The sequence below is a fragment of the Motacilla alba genome, chromosome 8, assembly GCF_015832195.1.
Source record: "Motacilla alba alba isolate MOTALB_02 chromosome 8, Motacilla_alba_V1.0_pri, whole genome shotgun sequence".
Taxonomy (NCBI): Eukaryota; Metazoa; Chordata; class Aves; order Passeriformes; family Motacillidae; genus Motacilla; species Motacilla alba.
In genome coordinates this window covers 29,224,757-29,247,032 of record NC_052023.1, presented here as the reverse complement: position 1 = coordinate 29,247,032, position 22,276 = coordinate 29,224,757, and the positions used below count along the sequence as shown (strand labels likewise).

The window sequence follows — 22,276 nt, the reverse complement described above, 5'->3', positions numbered from 1 at the left end:
ACAAAAAAATATGTGGAGCCATAGTAGTAGGTCTTCTCTTTGTTAAAAATCCATTGCCTGCTGTATAAATCCTGGTATTTGTTATTTACATCTTAAATATCCTGGCTCTAGGAGAGTTATTTTCCTTATTTGGGTAACTGCTTTTGGGGCAATTTCAGATTTTCTTCTTGCTTCAGCAGATTAACAGATTTGGAAATTCTTTGCTGAGGTGGACATTTGTTAGAGAAATGAGTCATATTTACAATACCCACATTTGTTTGAGTTCTGTTGATTAGAATACTAAGTGGAAATTAAATCATAAGGTTCAAAAGACATTCTGATTTTTTCTGAAGTCTTGCAGATGCTCTTTTCTGTTGAGGTTGTTGAGCTTTAATCCAAATTTCGTGTTTTGCAAGACTACTCCTCACTCATAGCCATCTTCTGTTGCCATCTGGTGGCAAAACCAATCCTTGAACAGAAAAAGAAATATAAAAAGAATTTAGATTGGTTATTTCAGCTAACACAAATGATCCTAGAGACTTCATTGATGGCAGGCATTTGGAGGTCTTCAGGGACAAAAACTGGAAAAATGCCACAGTGCCAATTGCAGGAAAGAGAACGGGCACTTTATAGGGAGGAAAGGCAGAGAGTGGCTGCCATGTCCTGCATCCCACTCTCATCAGATGATGAACAGGGATGCTGGAGAGATCAAATTACTGAGGTGTGTACCCCAAAACTAAAATGTGCCACCAGCAGAAGGAAGAGATGGTAATGGTGCGTGACCCCTTTTTGAGCTAAGGAAAGGCTCATCCCGCAAAGAGTACTGACTTCCTGGAGGAGAGACAGTGCTGCTGGTCTGAAACCTGAATTTAAGCTTGGGTCGGGTCAGAGAGACTGCAGATGTTCCTTTGCACCTGCAAATCTCCCAGGTGCTGCTGTCTGTACTGGTGATCTGAGCTCATCCCAGTGACTGCTGAGGTCTGGCAGGATGGCTTGCTGGGCTCAGCCACTTGTCCTGTCAGAACCCTCAAAATGGGATTTGAGCTTCAGCTCATGTTGGGACAAATTAATGGTACCCACAAATACTTGGTTTTACAAGTGGGTTTGCCTAGAAGCTTTTGTTTCCTTTATCCCAGACTGGTGCTCAGTGACATTAGGAAAGATGCAATCCCCTCCTTAAGATTGGAAAATGGCTCTATATATGATAAAGATATCACCTTCACAAAGATAATAAAGGAAGGTGACAGAACAATCAGTCAAAGTTCACTTTTAAGCGAAAGAAATCTGAGTAGTTATTTATGAACAATCTGAAAAGTATTTGAGATGAACAGCAGCCAGCACAAACTCATCAAGGGAAATATCTCTGTCATATCAGTGCAAAACATTTTTTTATTACAGGGTAGCAGGCTTGTAAATTAAAGTGAGGTGGTATCTTACCTTGGCTACAGTAAAGGTTTTCAAATAATCTTTTTTTTGAAAATACCATGAGCAATCTTGGGAGCCATGATTTAGCAAGGACTCCTGTGAGATGGATGCACAGCTGTTTGGAGTGGGACACCCCTCCAGGCCATGTTCAGTATTTTGTATCACTGATAAGATAACAGAATGGAGGGTGTTTATTAAGTTGGTGTTTGGCAAATACAACCAAGAATATGACAGATACTGGTGGGCAGAATTGGAATTCAAATTGCTTGCAAAAGAAGAGAAATATCCCCAAAGTAAGAAGCAATTCAGCTGGGATGTGGTTTTTTGCTGTACTGAAAGGCTGGTATTTGAGGAAATGTTGGTTTTCAGAAAAGGACCTGGGGCTCACAGTGAATCTCTGACAGAGTGAAATTCATTAATGTCATGCTGCTGTGAAATAGAGAAGTAAACATTGTACAAGATGCAGCACAGAAATGCAATCTTACAAGGTTCTGCTTTTCCTCAGTCCTGGGAAGGAGAGAGCTCTGCCTCTGTAAATTTAGGAAAAAATGTATAGAGGAGGGCTGTGTGATGGCTTGGAACTATAGAAAGCAGCATCCTTATAAATGGTTGAAAGAACAGAGGGAAATTCCTTCTGCAAACAAAAACTTCCAAGGATGTGGAAGATTATTGCATCCAAAAGAATGCTTTTCCTCCTCTGGTACGAGTGTTTACCCTTCTAATGAACCATTTCACTGGTTCCTAAGAGCATGACCTGCTATCTTGTGGTAGGTACTTCATCAGATCTGCACTGTTTTCCATGTTCAATATCTTGTGCTATGATATTCTTGTAATTCTCTGCATTGCCAGGATTTTTTATCTTCAGGAAACGCCGGGTACTTCTATTTCTGATAGCCTTTCTGCTTGAAGGTTGCAGTGGAATAACTCAGTTTCAAGTATTTCATCTTCAGCTTGTTAGAAAAGCTACAGAAATGGCAAAGCAGAAGAGGGACTGTACATTGTATGAACAACAAGGGCTTTTGATACTTCCTCTCTTTTCAAGGAAGCACTATTGAATGATTTGCTATGGTCCAGATTCACTTAACTGCATTTACTTTGTTCAGAAAAAGCTGTCCATCATCAAAGAAGAGGTGAAGTACTTTGGCTGATGATGTTTATTTGTGTGTTTTTAAAACATCCTCTTGAAATAACTCTTTTGGAAAGAGTTCTGAGGCTTTGGGAGATGCTTTATTGAAGGTAAAAAGTGTGGTTGCTTGAGTGATATCTCCCCAAGGGGCAGACAGAAGGTGCAGTAATAGCAGATACTCCTCCTGTGCTGCCTATATTTAAAATGTTTGCTACAGGCCTACAATTTAATGAACAACTTTTTGGAACACTTTCAATCCCTTTTGAGTACTCTACACTGGATACTGCCACCAGCTTGGAGGAACTCTGTTTGAAATCAGTTTGGGAGCAGTTCTGAATCCAGCTCTCTGATCTTGGCAAATTCCTGACCTCTAGTAACAGATTATTCTGTATGGAGTGAAATCTTTGGGCTTTGTAAGCTCTTGGGCTCAGCCTGATGTGGGTCAGGGATGTTTTCCAAAACATCCCTCGTGTATTCCTAAGGGCTGATCCTTGTCCCTTGGCTCTCTTTAGCTTAGAGACAAATTTATGAAATATCTCAAGTGTTTATATAATTTATATAGTTTGAGAACAGCAATGGCTCTTTAGTGCTCATAACAATATATCATTGTGCTAGATTAAATCATAAAGGCATACAGAGATGTAACTGACAGGAAAAATAAAGACCATTTTAAAAGATGTGATCCCCTGTCACTCGTTTGTATGATTTGTCTAATTTAATCAAAACTGAAGAGATAATTAATCACTTGTGGATGCACTGAAGGAACGGTGCTATGGTAGCATTTTCATTTTATGTTATCCAAGGTGCTTTTAATGAGTCTGGGGGAAAAAAAGAGTTATTTTACATGCAAGGAGGGTTCTAATTTTGTATCTAATTGTTCTTTCTCTTAATGTAACTTCAATTTTATACCAAAAATACATGTCTGAAAGCTAGACGTCAGGCAGGATCACTTTTTCTTGCCAAGCTTTGTGTCCATTCCCACAGAAACATAAATACAACATTTTCCTAGTGTTCTTCTGTGCGTGAAAGCTGGAAAGTGAAGATTGCATTAAAGCATGTGCTTCTCCAGCCTGGCTGAAGGCATCACTGCCAAGGACAGGCTGAGGGCTGAAAGGAGCAGAACAAAGCTCTGCTTGTCCCTTGGAATTCTTATTCCGTAGGCTGCGTGTGGCACCACAGGTTAGGAACCACCATGGAGTTTATTCCTTCAGCCCTGCTGGCACCACAGATGGCACCAGGAGCGAGGAGTTTTGATAAACATGAACCCAGCTAAAAAGTAGCAAACATTTTTATTTGGATTGCTTTGAAGCCTTGTCAGATAATTAGTTTATTACTGAGTGTGAAGTGGGAAAAAGAGAAAAGCTTCCTTGGCTACCGAGTCTACTGATTACAGCTGGGCACCAACTATTAATTACTGGATTTAGAAATCATTTCCTGAGAAAAGCTGAGGATCCACTGGGGGGGAAAATAACTAAGAAGAATATGTGTGTTTTATGCCAGGAGCTGTGCATGGAGAAGTGGGATAAAATATGAACCACTTGTCAGCTCTTTTATTCGTTAGGTATCTATTTGCCAACCTTAAGATGACAAATTTTACAAATGTAAATTTTCAACGGAGGTATTTTATTTTGTGCACCATGTTATTTTTTCTTTTTGAAATATTTGAATATTCCCTGGGTTTTTCTTAATAAACAGTGGACAATGAAACAAAACTCCCATTCATTGTCATTTTGCTGCTGGAGCTGAAAAAAGGATGTAAAATAAGGTGCTTATTTTTAGGTGCTCTCCTGTTTTTAAAATAAGCAATGTATTCTTGTCTGAACAGGGGTGAGTTTCCCCTGTTACTCACACACTGAATCTGAAGGGATTATGGTATTGTAGCACAGACAGGTGGGTATTTGATGTTTTCCCCTCCACTCTGTCCTTTATTTCTGTCAGTTTGCTTTAACTATTTTTTGCACTGTTGACTATTTGTTACTTTTTTAACAGCTCTGTCAGTAATAGTAACAAAGTGACTTCTGGGGAACAGGCTTCAGTACTGGCACATAAGGTCCTCTTTTAGTCCATATTCTCACAGTTAGTGTTCTCAGCTGCTGTTCTTTGAGTACCAAGCAAGCTCTTTGCACTGACTATCTGGGCTTGTTACCCAGTAACACTTTCTGGGGAAGAAACTTCTGAAGGGAGCTTTGGGATTGCAGGATGAAACAACCTGGAATGTGCACAAGTCTTTTCAATCTTTTCCCAGTCCTACAGCTCCAACCTGCTGGGGACAGGATGTGATCTGGTGTCTGGAATAGCTGTTTATGTCATCATTCCTGATGGCAGCCTCACTATGTAGATAAACTTTTGTGTTCTGTTTGAAGGAAAAAACGCCCATTTTAAAATCCTGGGATGTGCTTTTGGTTACGCAGGCAACCAAAAGGTTGCAGTATTAGTATCAGTATTTGGATTCAAAAGTCAAAACAGGGACTAAGTGTCAAGTTTGGGTTTAACAAATTATCTGTCTGTGATTCCTGGTCAATGTTCTTCTAAGGTAAAACAGCAACTGATATGAAATTAAAGGCTTGGGAATTATTTGTGTCGCCCACTTCAGCAAAATCACTGCTATTTCTATAGACACTTTTGCAAACTTTTAAACATGATTCCTATTTAGACTACAGGACACTTATAGGAAACGAGAAGCTGTATTAAAAATATTACCATATTCTTAAGTGATCTTATTTCATTTTGAACTTGTAAAACTTTATAGAATTCCTTTACTAAATTTGTGTGTAACATGGGATGTAAGTTTTTGAAGCAAATGCTAAAAATCTTTCCTGGTACAGAATTTGAATTACTTTTCCATTTAGGATGTATTACAGGCAAATGAGATCAGATGAAAACTCAGAATCTCGTTCTTAATCTGTTCCCTATTCCATTACTATAAATGGCATCTAATTGAAAGATTCAATTGTTCCAGAAGATGATGTGCTTAAGACAGGAGCAGTAAATCATACCCAGTCAACTTGAGTTTTAACTGAGCCTTTCTTGTTGAGGGCTGGTTTTCATACGTGCAGTCATAATAATGCTTTTCCGATAGCCATGATGACCAACTCTTGTGCCCACACATCTGAAGAACACTGGGGGCTTGAAAGTGGGTGTGCAAGTCAATGAGCTTGTGAAACAGAGTTGTTATTGATATTCTTGACAGAGTATGCTGAATTTCTACACTGCAAAGGGAAGAAATTTACTGATTTTGATGAAGTTCGTCAGGAAATTGAAGTAGAAACAGATAGAGTAACAGGAATGAACAAAGGCATTTCTTCAGTTCCTATTAATTTAAGAATATATTCTCCACATGGTAAGTAAAATCATTCTACTTTACATTTATGTCATATAAACATATTATGTAGCTCTGTCTGTGTAGCCATCACCTTTTGCATCTGTTCTTATTGCCTGATCTGGGCTAGAAAAGGTTTGAGGCTCAGTTAGTAAAGACCAGTAATGGGACTTAGTAACAAAACTTCTTTTTGGCACTCTCCAGAGGAATTCCCTGATCTAGAAAGTCTCTGTGTCTCCCTGCCTTACTGAAAATTTATTGTTTGCTGTCACTAAAAATATAGTCAGACAATAAGAGTGTTTGAAGTTGCTTTCTGGTGAAGGCCCCCTGTATATATCAAAGTTGGTTCCTCTGGTTGCCATCTGCCCAGTTTAAATCTAGAGAAAATGTTTTCCATTGAATTTGTCTTTGATATAGGACAAAAGTGGTGCATTTGGCTGAAGCATGTGATTTTTCTAGCTGCCGAGAAGCTCAACTAAATCCCCTGCCTCAAAGCTTGTTTGTTGAACATACTGACTCCAGGAGAGAGTGAAAATTTCCTACCTATTGCTCTTGCTTTGTTTAATTAGGATCAATCTTTTAGTTCAGCCATGGCTGTCTATATCAACCAGACTCCAAATACACTTCTGGTATTTCCTTCCTAGGAATTGCATTTTTCTCATTTGTCTAAAGGATGCCCTCTTACCCCAGGAGCAGGATGCTTACCCCAAGCCAGGATGCCTCTAGTTGGCACTGTGGCCCTTACTAGGGAAATCAAACCAAAGCAAACCAGGTTTTCTTAATAGATTAATTTTTTAATTTTTCTGACTTTCCCGAAGATGTTACAGATTTAAGAAAAACAACAAAAAAACTCCAACAACATATCTCCAAGCCCCTTAACAACAGTTTTGCTATATAAGTTAGGCTGGCTATTGATTGTTTTTTGGGAATTTCTTAATTACAGACATGATTGAAAACATGGTCAGAGAAACACTATATTTAAAAAAAAATCCAAACAACTGTTTTGGTTTATTTGGAGGAAGCAATGAGAGTGGTCTGTTGCCTGTGCACATGTTGTTGGACAAAGCTCAGAAAGCCATATTAATTTGTCTTAGAGCCCTCAAGGATATTTGATATAAGTATCATTTTATATCAGTTGCAATATTTCAAATATTAAATAGTACTAGTAAATCCAGAGATGTAAGACCAATGGGGAAGCAAATCTTTGCAGATTGTCAGACGTTTTGTTTGAAGTGTTGACAACTGGTGACATGTTTATCTATCTGTACAGGTAGTTCTGTGGGGTTTTATGTGACCAAAACTTGTGTGCAGCCATAGCTGTGTTGACCCCTTTGTCTGCGTGGTGTTCTAACCAGTTTTATGATCCATGTTGTCCATGTAGTCTTAAGCCTGACCCTTATTGATTTGCCGGGAATCACTAAAGTACCAGTGGGGGATCAGCCTCCAGACATTGAGCAGCAGATCCGAGACATGATAATGCAGTTCATCTCTCGGGAGAACTGCCTGATCCTGGCTGTGACTCCAGCTAACACTGACCTGGCCAACTCAGATGCCCTGAAGCTGGCAAAAGAAGTGGACCCTCAGGGTAAGCAGGATTGAGTGTCACCCCTTTTTGTTCTCAAGTGTAACAACATAATTGAAAACAACAGACCAACTCTTGTGGGAAATTCTGTAATTTATAAAATGTAATATAGAGGTCTAGTTACATTCTCACACGATCTTCAGCATCACAATATAACTGTTTGTTAGCTCAGTATTGTTTGGGTAATGCTGCTGTAAATGAATTTTTAAAATGCTGTCACTATCTCTTATAAGCAAGTGCAACAGTGGTCAACTATGAATTTTTGTAGTACTGGGAAAAATAGGGGATGGTGCTGATGAGATTTCTGGATACTTACATCATATATTTTATACAGTCATATTGTAGGGATGCTGAGCCTTGTTAAAGAGTTTTGAAGAACACATTTCAGCACTGGCAATTATGTTTCCTGCTTTTTCAGACATATCATAACTTGAGTTGGTGCTGTTATTGTGTGATAGATCTGAGAAGGGCACAGATATGTTGTAACATAATTGTAAGGTGTAATTGTTCTTCTGACTCTAAATGATTCTTCAATAACTTTTTCCTCCTGCTTCCACTCTGGTCAGGTCTTAGAACCATTGGTGTGATCACAAAATTGGATCTGATGGATGAAGGAACAGATGCAAGAGAAGTTCTAGAAAACAAACTCCTCCCTCTTCGTAGAGGTGAGAATGTTCAGTTGCCTTTACTCTTTGCAGTCCAGAAAGTGGTTTGGATAAGGATGATGTTTGGGAGTCCTGGAGATGAATCAAAGGTTATGCTGGACTGGATGTATTCCTTTTTTTTGCAGTTATCTATTCAGCAAGCATAAAGGTGGCTGTGCTAAAAATATCCTTTCTGGACCTGGAAAATCCTTGCTTCCTCTGGAATATGCAGTGTAATGCCAGCACACGTCATTAGCCAATATTTTTCTTTTCTGTCAGGTTCCTTGTAACAAAAAAATGTGTTTTTTTTTTCTTTGCATGTGACAGAAGCAAACACCACAGCTTTGGTAATCTCACTGTAAACCAGTTTTGATCCTTGTCAGAAATTTTCCATGTTCTGGCAGCTACTACCACATTTGCTCATTCTGTTAATAATATCAAGAAATTTTTTTCCTAGTTATAATTTATTGATAATTTACTGTCTCCTCCTGAGGAGCAAGTTGGTCCAGCAAATAAGAAGAAATTTTTTTTTGTATTTTATTAATGTCATATGATTTATGTGCATAGACCTGTGTGTGTATTTCAATTTCATTTTGGATGTTTGTTTGATTATTTTTGATGTGGCTTCTTTGGGCTTCACCAGAGTTTCAGGTATTTCTCTGTTTGAATTGGTGATTTAAAAGGAAGTCTATCTGCTATATGTAAACAGAATGAACAATTTAGGTCGTGTTAAGGTTGCTATTCTACTTATAAACATGATCTGAAATGCCTGAATTAGAAAGTTTTGTCTGAGCTGAGACAGTCTGGTTCTATTTAAGATGAATTCAGTGGTTCAGGCAATAGCTGCATTGATTTACCCATTGGTTTTGTCTTGTTCTAGGTTATATTGGTGTTGTAAACAGAAGCCAGAAAGACATTGATGGGAAGAAGGACATAAAAGCAGCTCTTCTAGCAGAAAGGAAATTCTTTCTTTCCCACCCATCCTACAGGCACATGGCAGATCGGATGGGAACACCATATCTCCAGAAAGTTCTAAACCAGGTAAGGCCTGAAACCTTTGTGGTGGAAGGCAGCTTTGTAATGATAGGGCCAATATAAAAACTGTATTAAAATGAAGTTGTTCTCTGAACCTCACTCATCCTTTCCTGCTTTGTGTTTTTAATTTGCACAAGGTAAAAACAAAGCTATATATGGCATGTAGATACAAAAGCTTGCTGTGAGTTGTAGTTTCTGACTTTTACTGGCAGTTCTGCACTCCCCTGTTCTTTAGAATACTGAATATGAACATCAAGACCAAGATTTGTTTCCCTTCCTGGAAGTATACCATCCTATTCCTCAATTGTTATATTTAAGTTGTCAGTTGCCCAGTGTTTTTGGTATTCCTACAAGTCAAACTTGATACTGTTTTTTCCAGCTCACTGTCAAATTGCAGCTTTTCCTCTGGAATAGACGAAGACCCGGTCAGCCTGGCTTTGTCCATTTTGGACAGCAGCTGGAAACCACTGGAATGTTCCTGGTTAAAGTAGAAAACTAAATGGCTGATCTGCTTAATTTTTTGCTACAGTGACTTTGCAGCTGTAACTGCAAAGCTAGGCTAGGAAATGCTCTGGGCTTGCTTAAAAAGACTACTAATGCCATTTTTTTGTGCTTCAGAGCCAAAGTCTTCATCAGGATACAAGAAACTCCTTGCACCCTGCATTTTTTTTCTGCGTTTAGAATGTTTTGCCTTGTTATACATCTTGAAAGTTTAATCCATCTGTCTTAGTTTTGAGACTGAAACACAAGCTGCACCTACCTTTCAACTGTCTTGTCTGTCCTGACTCTTTATGTGCTATTAACTTTCTTGAGAGCTGTTTTCAATATTTACCTACTTCAGTACGAACTGTTGATCTTCTGTTGCTTTTACTGTGTGTAGAATGTTATATACGGGAAGGTCTACATAAGTTCTGTCCTCAAGATATTGGGGACCTATTGTGTTTCAGGTAATATTTCAGTTTCTTTGTATCCACAAGGTGGTGCTCCAGGGAAACTCCAGCTTTTGATTTTGTGCCTGTCAGTCTGCTGAGCAACTTTAAACTTGAGTTTGTATCTTTTGGTGTATGACAGTTTAAATGTATAGCTTGTCTGGCTGGGGTTGGGAGAGGGTTTGGGGCATAGTGGAAGAAGTCCAGTTTGCTTTTAATTAAGGAATGCGTACAATACCTTAGAAATTTATGGCACAGGTAAGTCATAGACAGTGCTGTCCTAACATATTAAAACATATATATATATGTATAAAAACAGGCTGTGGGTGCTTTCCCACTTTGCCTTGTGGCTGTAGCATAAAGCAGTTGTTGTGCTGAACAAATATGTAGGGAATTGTGAAATACTCTTAAGGAAAGCAGCAAAATGGGAGTATGGTATCAGCACAGAGAGATGAGTGGTAATTTTAAATTACCCATGTGATGTGTGTAACTTTTTTAGGTGCGACTAAACAGGTGTGTAGTAACAGGGCTCAGCGAGTGAGAGGATGAAGGAATTTTGTGTGCACTAGGAGTATTGAATTGTTCTTTAAAAGTCTCCATTGCATCAGAGATCAAAAGGAACTGGTAAACTAGCACAGGTCATGGCTGATATGGTTGGCAGTCAGAAGGAAATGATTGTGCTCCTGCTTTCATCTTTTTGACAGTATAAAAAGACTTTTATTTGCTTTTTAGCAACTTACCAATCATATCCGGGATACCCTGCCAGCTTTCAGAAGCAAACTCCAGAGCCAGCTGCTTTCTATAGAACATGAAGTAGAGGTATACAAAAACTTCAGACCAGAAGATCCCACCAGAAAAACAAAAGCCCTGTTGCAGTGAGTGTCTTTTGTCTGCTTTTCTACTGTGAATGGGTTTGTTTTGCCTTTTTTTCCCCTTCTTTCTGATTGGTTTAAATTTAAACATTAGGATATTGTTAAGGATTCTTTACACAAGCTCCAAAGATTTCTGTGTTTGATGCTCCAGAACACTTTATTTACTCTGCAATTTCAACAGAATTTTCCCTAAATTAATTTTAGTAATCCTAGAAAAGGGGAAAGCAGAACAAGGAAAAGGCATGAAGATGGGCAGCAGAGATGATCAAAGGTAAAAAACTCCTTCTGATTGTGTGTAGACATATTCTTCTGTCTGCCAAAAAGATGACCTCAAGCAAGGGAGAGACATTGTCTTGGAAGTCTGTAAGATGAGGAGGCTGGAAGAAGAATAAAGAATGCTTCTTTTTCTAGTATAAAAAGTTGGCTGTCCAAAAGTACCTAGAGATGGCAAGATCACAATTGATCAAAGATGGTTGTTCTTCATATTTTGTGCACCCAAGACCGAAGACATTGCTGCAGGGGCTGTCAGTAAGAGTTTGTGTGCTTTCAGAAAGCAGCGAGGCAAATTCTTGGGTATTATCATCATCAGTTCTGAACTGATTTTTCAATGCTGAAGTCACTGTCTAGTTTGGGTCTCATCCACAAAATAAGTCTTGTTGATGAGACTTTGCTACCAGCTGTGGAACAGAGATCACTGTTCATCTGACTTGGAATCAAGTGCAGGTGGAATTGCAGCCCTGTCTTGATTGTGGATTTAGCACCAGGGAGAAAGGACAATGCTGATGTTGTGGATTGAACACCAGGTAGCTGCTGCTGCTTTGCTGCATCTGCTTCCTTCCTTCCTTGGCCTGTTTCCAGGGATGCTGGATACTCAGTACTGCCTATCCTTTCACCTGAAAGAGCTGCCATTTTGGCTCTCCCTTTTTTTTTTTTTTTTTTTTCTTCAGTTGTAGCCCTCTGTGTTTATATGCAAATAAAATTTACCTCTTAGAGAGGAAACATGTGAAGGAAGAAGTGTAAAATGTCCCTAGGTCTTCTCTCTTATATGCCTGTTGTCACATTCCTGCTCTGACTGATTTCTGAGCTTTTCAGCATTCTGATTTCTCTGGGATAGATGGTAAGAGCACTGGATTGTGCTAATGTGTAAGTTTGGGGCTGGACTCACTCTCTAATTAAAACTTTGGAATTCAGAGGGGAAAGTAATCAGCTGAACTAGAGAGGCTTTCTTGAGCCAGATGGAGACTCTGATTTACTCCTTATTTATGTAACAACTGTGTCCAAAAGAGTAGACAGTTCCTTGGGACTTTACTCCAGATGTTTTGGTTGCAAAAACAGAGGGACATCACCTTTGGCTTTTCCATGACTGAGAGAACTCTCCTGTGGGTTTTTCTGAATGCTCCTGGTGCAGAAGTCAAAGCAGAGCCAAGTACTATGGAGCTTGTGGTACTGACACATCACCATGATAGTACTGGTTCTTGGGCTGGCCTTTTCGGCATGGGGAAAAGAAGTTCCTTCCCAATCTCTTCCGAATTTTGCAGCACTGGATTCACATCATGCTATTAGACTGCCCTGCAAGACAGCAGGGATGCAGGGGGATGTGTGTAGGTAGGGATTCTGGGTTGGCAACTTGGCTGAATCAGTTGTACAGATACTTTTGGCAATTGCTAAATATGTTTGAATAGGCAGTACTAGTTGCATAGTACTGAAATAAGAGTTGGTAGTTAATATGCTTAAATTGTTCTGGGTTTTGCTTGTTTTTTTTTTTTTCCTTTCCTCCCTTCATTTGCCATTCAGGATGGTACAGCAGTTTTCAGTGGACTTTGAAAAAAGAATTGAAGGATCAGGAGATCAAGTTGATACGCTGGAACTTTCAGGAGGTGCCAAAATCAATCGTATTTTCCATGAACGTTTTCCCTTTGAACTCGTGAAGGTATTTATCCATCTTGCTGAGGTGCTTTATTTTTTTTTATGTTTCCTTATGTTCATACTGATAGTAGTGTAGCCAAGCAAAGATCTGATTGAAAGAATATGCTTTTAACTGTGGAAGAAATGACATGAAGTTATAATTGAGACATTTGGCTTAATTTCTAGGATTGGACACTGAAAAATGCTAAGAATTCTAAAATACAAGAATTAGAATATAATTATAATCCCATTTCATACTATTTTCTGTGCTTTCCTATTGTTTTATCACAAGTAGCACCTTTCTTTGGTTAAATGGGGCATGCAAGCAGTTACAATTGGTAAATTTGACTTGTGTTCAAGTTGCTGGTATCTATTAAAATGAGAGTTATGGAAAATAGCCCTTTAGGTCCCTTCCAACCTAAATCATTCTATGATGGTTTGACTTAGGTAATAACCCTTTCATTTGTGACAACACTGACTTCTCTTCCAGCCAGCTGCCTTCCAAGAAACTTAAAGAAAAGCTTTATAACTTCATAACTGGGACAACTCCTCTCTTAAATTTAGTTGAAAACTGTAGAATGGGAAGGGGAGGATAAACAGATCATAATCACTGAAGTTGCACCACTTTAAGAAACCAGGCTTTAAAAAAACAGTGGAGTCTTCCAAATCCTGTTTCTGGCTTACTCTGTCAACTCTTCAAAATCATTCCAGCTGTTGGTATATCTGGAATGGAAGAGTGTGTGATTTTCAACAACATTTACTGCTGCCTGTAGCCTTAGTGGTAAAATACTTTAAAACACTTAGGCATTGTTTGGTGTAATTAGAAATTACTATTTCAACAGCTGAACTTGCTTGTCTTATGGGTATAGAGGGAGAGGGGATATTTTCTGTTTTGTTGAAACCTTTCCCTGATGTGCTCTTGTGTGCTGCTGTTCCTCTAGATGGAATTCAACGAGAAGGAACTGAGGAGAGAGATAAGTTATGCCATCAAGAACATACATGGGATCAGGCAAGTGCTCCCATGTTTTCCTGCCTGGTCACATGGTACAGGTGGAATATCTTCCCAAAGCATTGCTTACAAGCTTTGTTGTCCTCAAAGTTTTGGGAAGTGTTTCTTGTGTTACTTGATTGGTAAATTCTCAGATGGTTGACCTTGGTAGCTGTGGTATAGGATTGAACTTTCCTTGCCTGATTGCTGGAGAGGTCTTGATTTATCATAGTGAACTGATTGTTTTGGGTATGCTTTTATAGTTTGGTTTTTTATATAATTTATCTGGCAAGGTAGACCTTAGAGAAGAGTGTTTAAAAGCAAAGCAAGGCCCATTTGTTTTGAACTGGTTCTCTGGAGTAGCTGTTTATAGATTCATTTACTCTGCAGTGACCAGCTGTGATATTCTCCACGTCAGACTCTGAGTAACAAAACCTCATTTTCTGGTGTGAGTGAAAAGGGCAGCCATAGGATTCCTACGGATTTGCTGTGCAAGGGATTGTGCATGGAGTGCTTGCAGCTGCCACTCATCCCTAAGGTTTGATGCACTGCTGCTGAGGCTTTACTGCCTTATAGCAGTACTCCTTAGAGTTCGTGCAGTCCTCTTGAAGGAGTTTCATCTTTACAGTGTGTTTCTACTTATATTCCTATATTCTGAGTATATTCTTGCTCAGAATGACACTTTCTTTGAGAAAAGCAAATTTAGTTCTGTGGAAGCCTGTTTGTGTCGGGATTGTTATTACTCAGCTCTGAAAGTGAAGATTTGAGCAATTTAGGAAAAAAAAATCTTCCTTGCCTGATGTTTTTATTACTGTCTTACATATTCTTTTATGTCCACAGAACAGGTTTGTTCACTCCAGATATGGCATTTGAAGCCATTGTTAAAAAACAGATCGTTAAGCTGAAAGGACCTTGCTTAAAAAGTGTGGATCTGGTGATGCAAGAGTTAATCAACACTGTCAAGAAGTGCACTAAAAAGGTAGCTTGCACATAGATCTGGTAATGTAAGTAAAATGCAATGGTATAGTATATAACATAAAGGCTGTCTTGTGTTTTATGGTGTTATAAGAGATTTCTGATTGAGTCACTCATTGGACAGAGTAGGACTTCCTCAGGTAATTAATTACAACTTCTGCAAAGTGCTCAGAATAATGTAATAATGGAAAAGTTCATTTTTTGATTCCTTTGTTTTTATTCTTACGGTGGTAGGTGTTTTTGAGTCAATAGATGCCCTCAGTTTCCTCCTTAAAACCATGTTTCACTTCTTAGCTGAGTGGCTGCTTTTGCAGTCTCACCTGTCCATCTGCCTGTCCCACTATCCCAGTGCAGGGTACCCCATAATAGCAAGTACAGGAGTGATTCTGGGATGTGAGCACAGGTATAATGAGGTTGTTGAGAAATATCCTCTTGCATTTTTTTCTGAAAAACCCCAGTTTTTTTTATATCAGTGAGCAAGTAAAGGAGCTATTTCTTAAAACTGGAAAGGCAAAGAACACAGAGAAGCAGATTCTCTGGTATGTTTTCACAGAGTTTCCAGGTTTTTTTCACTTTTGTCTAAGTCTGGAAGACTTGTCACTTAAATTACCTGTACAGATGCTCTTCCCAGTGATATTTGCCAAATTTACCACTGTATTTTGCTTTTTTCACTATTTTTATGTAAAGATGTTGCCACAAGGTGGAGCCTTTAAAAAACAAGAAATTTGGAAATCATTTAGAGCACCACTCTGGAATTAGGCCCAGTAGAAGAGAGAGAAACCTCACCCCAGATAGACTGTGTTTCATATGTCCAAAGTGTCTCTTCCTCAGTGTTCCCTGGAGGAAAAGAACAGCAACAATCCAAGGGTTTAGGTCTCTCCAGTCCCTGAACAACAGCAAGTAAGGATTGCTTTGCAGTGTGCTTAACTTTGAGTCCCAAGCATAAATAATATTTGTTTTCTTCCAAAGAGGAAAGCTGGAGGCTCCCCTGTTTGTATTCCACTGAAGCCCCTCTGCAGGTGTAAATTTCTATTAATTTTCTGTTTCAGTTGGCAACATATCCAAGGTTATGTGAGGAAACAGAAAGAATTGTTGCTGGCTACATTCGTGAAAGAGAAGAGAAGACCAAGGATCAGGTGAGAATAAAGATGAGATGTGACAGTTTGGGGAATAGTGTGAGAGAGAAGAGTACTCACATCCAAAGTGCAATAGAACAGTGAAAGATTTAATTTTTTTCAAATAGGCTGCACATTTTAGAGAGGAAGAAAAATTGCTTCTTTACCACTGAGCTTTGGAAGAGACTAGAATTGTTACAGAGAGGTTAAGTAGTGTTGGCTTGCTCCTGTGCCAGTGTGCCAACTTGTTAGCTGGGCCACTAGAGCTGTTTGTGTGAAATCAGTATTGATTAAACAAATGCACACAGGAATAGCTTATTTCTACTTTGTTTCCAGGTGTTTATAACATACCCATCCCATGCACCCACCCCTCAGCTTAATTACAGTGAGGCTCACAAACAATTGTACTGGGACCCGTGAGGGAGTGACAAGCTTTCCTTCAAGTTCAAAAAAAGCTAAAAAACAAATAAAAAATCAGAGAAATTTGGTTAAAGCATTCATCACTTAGCCAGACATTCCAAATCCAGGAAACTGCAAATCTGAGATTACCTGTGAGAAAATCCAATGGAAAGGATTTGGAATTATTGTCTGGAGAGTGCAGAGTGTGATGATAGAACTATTTGGGGAAGAAGAGCTCAGCAGAACTCCTAGGCTGTTCTGGACTCCTGGCTCTCTAGTCCTGTCCCTGTGCAAGTTAGGGAGCTGTGCAGCACATCCTGCTGCTTTAATCTGTGCTGCAAATGTACTCATAAAAATAATTCAACAAAAAAATTATTCGCTGGGCTTGTACTTGCAGGGAGTTCTAGTCAGAACATTGTTATCTCAAAATTTTGGAGAAAATACAAGTTGTGTAAAATAATTGAGTTTTATTTTCCTGTTCTTCATTGTATGCACATATCTGCCTATTTCTCAGAACAAAGAACAAAATATGGGCTTCCTGTAAATGCCAAAAAATTGACCAAATAGGTTATTGTCACATTCACATCATTATTTATGATGTTAGCAGTTATCCTTCAGGGATAAGAGATGGAGCAAAAAACATAGTGGGGATTTGAGTCTAGGTGAGGCATCTAATATCTTCTGGAAATTGTGAAGAGTTTGGGAGTCATGCTGTATTTGAGGAACTGTGTAGAAATAAGGTTGAAGAGATGAAATGCCACCATTTGTAACAATAGGTTCCTTCCTTGCTCCCTCTGATAAATGGAAATCTGAAAAGACAGGGGTGAAGTGCAGACTCTTGCCTATTCCAGAGCCTCTTGTAGGGTGGGAGGGAATTTTTTGCAGATATCTTAGCAAGTTCTTTGCTGAGTTAGATTGTCAAGGTTGAATCAAATTCTCTGTGGGCTGCTGAAAGACTGACAAAGGGGAAGTACACAAATCATTGTGTTATTTTGTTGATAGCCCATCTCTCAATCCAGATGTGCACACCAGAATGGCTGGACTGGACATTTTCTGGGCCAGGACTGGATTACTTATCACTTCTTTGTGTGGTACATAAAGAAACTGTAGGCACCTGGATTTTAGGTTTAAGATTTAGGTTTCTTGCTGGCTTGGCTGGAATGTTCCAGATAGGCAGAATTTGCTTAACTTGCAAAAGGCAGAGCTGGAATATGTTATTATAATTATTAAAATTCTCTCTGCCTGTGTATGATTGATCTTAATGGAATGGACAAGGGCCAAGAAGGTGAAAAATGAGGTCTGTTAGGGAAAAAAGTAGGAAGAGGGAATAGGACTTCTGTAGTCTAACTTATTAAACAAGCACAGAAACAGGAGCGGTGGAATTTAGAAAATATTGCTTTTGGCTTGAACAATTATGAAAACAATATTCAGTAATGCAAAGACTCAAGAGTTCTGGTTTTTTTCTTCCTTCCTTTTCTTCAATCTCTCTCTTCCACCTTACCCATCCTGTTTTGCTCTCTTGTCTCCCATAAATAGATGCTGCTGCTCATTGATATCCAGGTTTCTTATATCAACACCAACCATGAAGATTTCATTGGCTTTGCAAAGTAAGTACATGGAAAATTTGTTATAAAGACACTGCCAGGGCTTTTTTGTTTATTTGCTTGGCATATTTTTATTATGCTCAGAACACAGGTCATGAAGTATGACTGTGAAGATCCGGGCTGCAGAGTCCCAAACATGCAGGACCATGCTCTTTCTCAATAGCCACGATGCTGAAGTCCGTCCCAGTTGCAGGGGAGTCTTCACCCAGTTCACAAGCCTGGTTTCACTGAAGCTGGAGCTTATGTCTTAGTCTGGAGTCACACACATTTCAGGATACAGAAATGGATAGTGGTGGTCTTTCCACATTGTTGTTACTGCATACTTTGGGAGCTGTGATTCTGTGTGAAACAGTTTTGCTCAGAATAATGGATGTCACTGAATTATAAGTGTGCCTGCTGTTTGGCCGCAGAGAATAATAGTAGCAGAATGCCCTGCAGGGCCTGGTTTGACGTTCTCCTTGCTTAATTGAAAAGGCTGTGAGAATATTTTCCAGAATGTTCTCCCTCAGTTTCCAGCAATTTGTGCCTCAGGGACTTCATTCCAACATTTTGACACTAGTAAAAACATTGAAGATGTCTTCACTCTTTGAAGAATAAATGTTCCTTCAGACGTATTCATGCTGTATTTGCCATAACAGGGATTTGAATCACAACAGGTTTGGGCCGTGTGAGATGCTGGCAACAAATTTTGGCACCACAGTGGTATTTGACTGTGGCCAATTCTAGTTAGCACTGTGAAGGAAGGTGCACATCTTTGGCAGTGTGCCTTGGAGGTTTAAAACATGGAGTTCAGTGAGCTGAGAGGGGAGAAAGCAAAGGCAGGCACTGCTTATGTGTTTGGTTTGAGCAACTTTCTCTAGAATTGTTTGTGGGTCCTAGATATTGTTATCAGTTCTCTTGACAAATAACAGGATGTTGTAGGAATGGTGGCTGGCCTTCTAGAGGTCAAGATAACAACCTGCCTGCTATTTACTACTCTTCATCCTTTTCTGACAGGAAGAAGGCTGCTAAAAACACTCCATGTATATTCATGGTGTGTGTTATGACCTTGGGAAGTCACATAGTCCCACCTCCTGCTCAGAGGAGGGTCCATGCTGAGTTCAGACCAGGCTACTCAGGATTTTATCCAATCAGATCTGGAGAATTCCCAAAATTGGAGATTCTCCAGCCTTTCTATGTTAGCCTGTTCCAATGCTTGCCTCACCTCACTATGAAAAGACTTTTCTTTGTGTCAAGTTGAAACTTTCCATATTTTATAGCACTTGGATCTAGAGTTCCAAGGTGTAGCTGTACCTATTTCATTATGTTTCTCCCCTGGAAAAATTCCCCTCATGGGTGCTGCTCCTGCAGCCTCCATGGTCCTTGCTGCTGTGTCTTAACAATTCCCAAGTTCAATTTCTTGGGAAAGCTGCTTCCTCTTTTGCCAGCTGAGATCTGGGAATCCCCAAGTGCTGTATGTGGGGCATAAGCAGGTAACAAGTGACTCGTGGCTTAAGTTCACTGGTAAGTTAAAGCAAGGGTTTCTCTAGATTGGAACAGATGGGAAGGAAAGTAGCCTTGTTGACTTCTGCTCAACTAAAAGAGAAAATTTGGATAGCAAAGAAAAATTTAAAATATATTCACTAATGAGACAGAGGAAAATACTAATTTGAAACTGTAAGTGTATTATTGTTACAGCAGTTATGTTAGAACTGGAAAATGAAATAAGTCGGGTAGCACAGGGGCTTTTGCAGTATCCAAACATCCTGGACTTACAGATTCCCCAGATTCCCTGGTGCTTCTTTTCCTCTGTTGAGCCTTCTAGCCTCTTGTCTCATGCAGCTGCAGTAACAGTGTAAGTCCTGTGAACCTTGGTCATAAGAGTGAGAGCACAAGATATTACAAACTACTCTGCAGCACTGCAGGACCTGAGGCAGGTACAGTGCAATGTGAATTGTCTTGAGAGGGATTTAACAAGGCCAGTATTTAGAACAAATTTGCATTGTTAGAAAATTGCAAAATCTTAGAATATTAACGTTTGTCTTGTTTGGCAGAACAAATGGCAAAATTCTGGGTTTGAGTTTGTTCCAGTTGGTATAACTCAAGAAAAGCTACATGTTTCAATCTGCATGAAGAGTAATTTGTATTTAGAACATTAAATAGAGGACCAATTGCTGGGCTATTTCTAGAAGGCATGGGTTTCTTAGTATGATGTTAATGGTATAATTAGCTTTTCTAAGGTGATAAAATTAAGAAAAAAAAAAGAAAGCTTAGATGATGCACCAGGGACATGAAGTGTTGTTTGGTCAAAAGGATCAGGATTATCAAGCTAAACACAGTGAGTAGGCACAAAGAATAAATATCCTTGTGGATCTCCCAGACAGCATGTGGACTGCTGCTTTGATGGTGTGGTCCAAAGGACAGGATCGGAATTTGGACTAGGGTTGAGTTGGGTCCTTCATCAATTCTTTGGAGCAGCAGCTGCACACCAAACAGCAGATTTGGCCACAGGTTCTGATCCAAGCACACCTCTGCCTTTCTCTGTCAGAGCAGCCTTTGTAGCTGCTGGCATATGGCTGCTTCTGTCTTCAGTGAATCAGTGCCTGGTGAAATGGTGTAATCTAATCCAAACAAAACTTCCTGTCACCAGTGAAGTGCTGGTGGCAGAGTAGCCAAAGCCTGCTCTTGGAACACTTTTCTTCGTCTATCCAACAATATTTTAATTTTGTGGCCAAACACAAACTGCCACATAATGCAAATGCTTTTAGAATTATTGGCAATTTGTTTGGTTTTGAGACAGGAGTGTGTTTTGTTTCAGGAACTGGGATTACCAAAGTTCAAGAATTGAGCAAAATATTTTAACTATGGTTTAATTTCAAATGTGCTCTATTCTTACAAGATTTCAGCTTTGAACCAGCTTTATGAATGCTTCATCCATTGGTTATATTTACACCCTCAAAGTGCATATAAATATTAGAATAATATCCAAAACAAACTGTCAAGACAAAGCTATTAAGGAGCCTCCAGCAGGGGAGGATTTTGTTGTACTGCTCTAAATAACAGAAATGGCTTGCTTTTTGTCTCTTTTGAATATTTATAGAGGCTAATGTTTCCAAAGTTACCCACATGAGCCATAATTTCTCTGTGCTTTTAGTAACCTTTACCAAAGCAAGAAGGATGTTGTTGCAAAGGGGATGATTGGTAGGAGCTGACTGCTGTGCATGTCCCTTCTGTCCTTAGCAGGCAAATATCATCAGGTAGAAAAGCAGTTGAAATATGCACATATATGCAATGATTTTCCTGTGGTTTTTTTGCTGTGTTAATCTAGCTTTCTCTGCTGGAATCAAAAGTCACTATTACTGCTAAAATTATTCCTCAGGAACTGGCTTAGTTTGAGTTTCCTCAGCATAACTCTTTTCCTCTGCTTCCCTTAGTGCCCAACAAAGAAGCAGTCAGGTTAACAAAAGTGCAGTGGGAAATCAGGTAGGCACCTAACAGAGAATGGATAATGGCATGTGCAAGTTAATCCAAGCTGTTTGGTTTTCTTGGCTGCATTTTCTGTTTTAAGTGTATCATTTACCTTTGTTTGCTTTAAACATACATAAATGTGTCCTCATTGCCTTTTTTTGCTGAACTTTTCAAAGCCACCTGACTTCCATTGTTATCATCATTTGCTGTTTAGCATTTCTGCTGCTGCTTGCACTGCTGGCGAGTGTCTTCCCTCCCATGCTGTTCAGTGCCTTGAATCCTCATGTTACGTGTCAGTGTTTTGTCATTAACTGCAAACTTGTGAATTTCAGAATCCCAAACGCTGGTGAGTACTTGCCTGTGTGTGCTTTCTGTGTTTTGCTACTCCTGATGTGTTCACAGCTGAACTGCAGTGAGGGGCAAGTCAGCAAGCAAAGTGGATTTGCCTTTACCTCTTCTGAAACCTTTCAGCTGACATCACACAGTTGCTGACTATGTACCATAGGCCTTTCTCAAAATAAACAAAGAAGAAGTGGTTGATGCTCTCAGGTTAATTAGTATTTTCACTGAGATTCATTAATGAAATTGTTTGTTTCTTTTTGTCATGTAAGAATATGAGATTGATTCTGCAAGGTGCTTGGTGCTCCTGAGCCTGCCTTCCTTCTCTGTTTCTGTGTGGGTCAGGGGTTCTCAGTACTTGGCAGGACCAGTCCTCTTCTTAATATGAGGTGAAAATAAGCAAAATGCTATCATTTGGAGAGTTTCTGCTCACTTTGAGGTTTTTGCAAAGTCTTAAACAGAAAAAAAATTGTTACGGAACTAGTACATACTTGAGAATAAAATAAAAAATAATAGTAAAAAGAAGATGGTGAAATTTTGTTTAATTACCAGTATTGAATAGCTTCCTGATGTTTTCACATGCAATTTGGTCA

General features: G+C 39.3%; 1 protein-coding gene across 7 annotated transcripts in view; it reads left to right on the top strand.

The window, feature by feature from the left end:
- Positions 1-22,276, top strand: part of DNM3 (dynamin 3) — a 172,457-nt gene that overhangs the window by 19,924 nt on the left and 130,257 nt on the right. For all 7 annotated transcript variants that reach the window (XM_038143972.1, XM_038143971.1, XM_038143970.1 and 4 more), the window contains exons 3-13: positions 5,721-5,870; positions 7,231-7,434; positions 7,998-8,096; positions 8,956-9,116; positions 10,772-10,914; positions 12,706-12,841; positions 13,758-13,825; positions 14,645-14,783; positions 15,829-15,915; positions 17,830-17,900; positions 21,311-21,359. In XM_038143972.1, the coding sequence (XP_037999900.1) occupies positions 5,721-5,870; positions 7,231-7,434; positions 7,998-8,096; positions 8,956-9,116; positions 10,772-10,914; positions 12,706-12,841; positions 13,758-13,825; positions 14,645-14,783; positions 15,829-15,915; positions 17,830-17,900; positions 21,311-21,359 (1,307 nt within the window). The remainder of the gene's footprint in view (positions 1-5,720; positions 5,871-7,230; positions 7,435-7,997; positions 8,097-8,955; positions 9,117-10,771; positions 10,915-12,705; positions 12,842-13,757; positions 13,826-14,644; positions 14,784-15,828; positions 15,916-17,829; positions 17,901-21,310; positions 21,360-22,276) is intronic.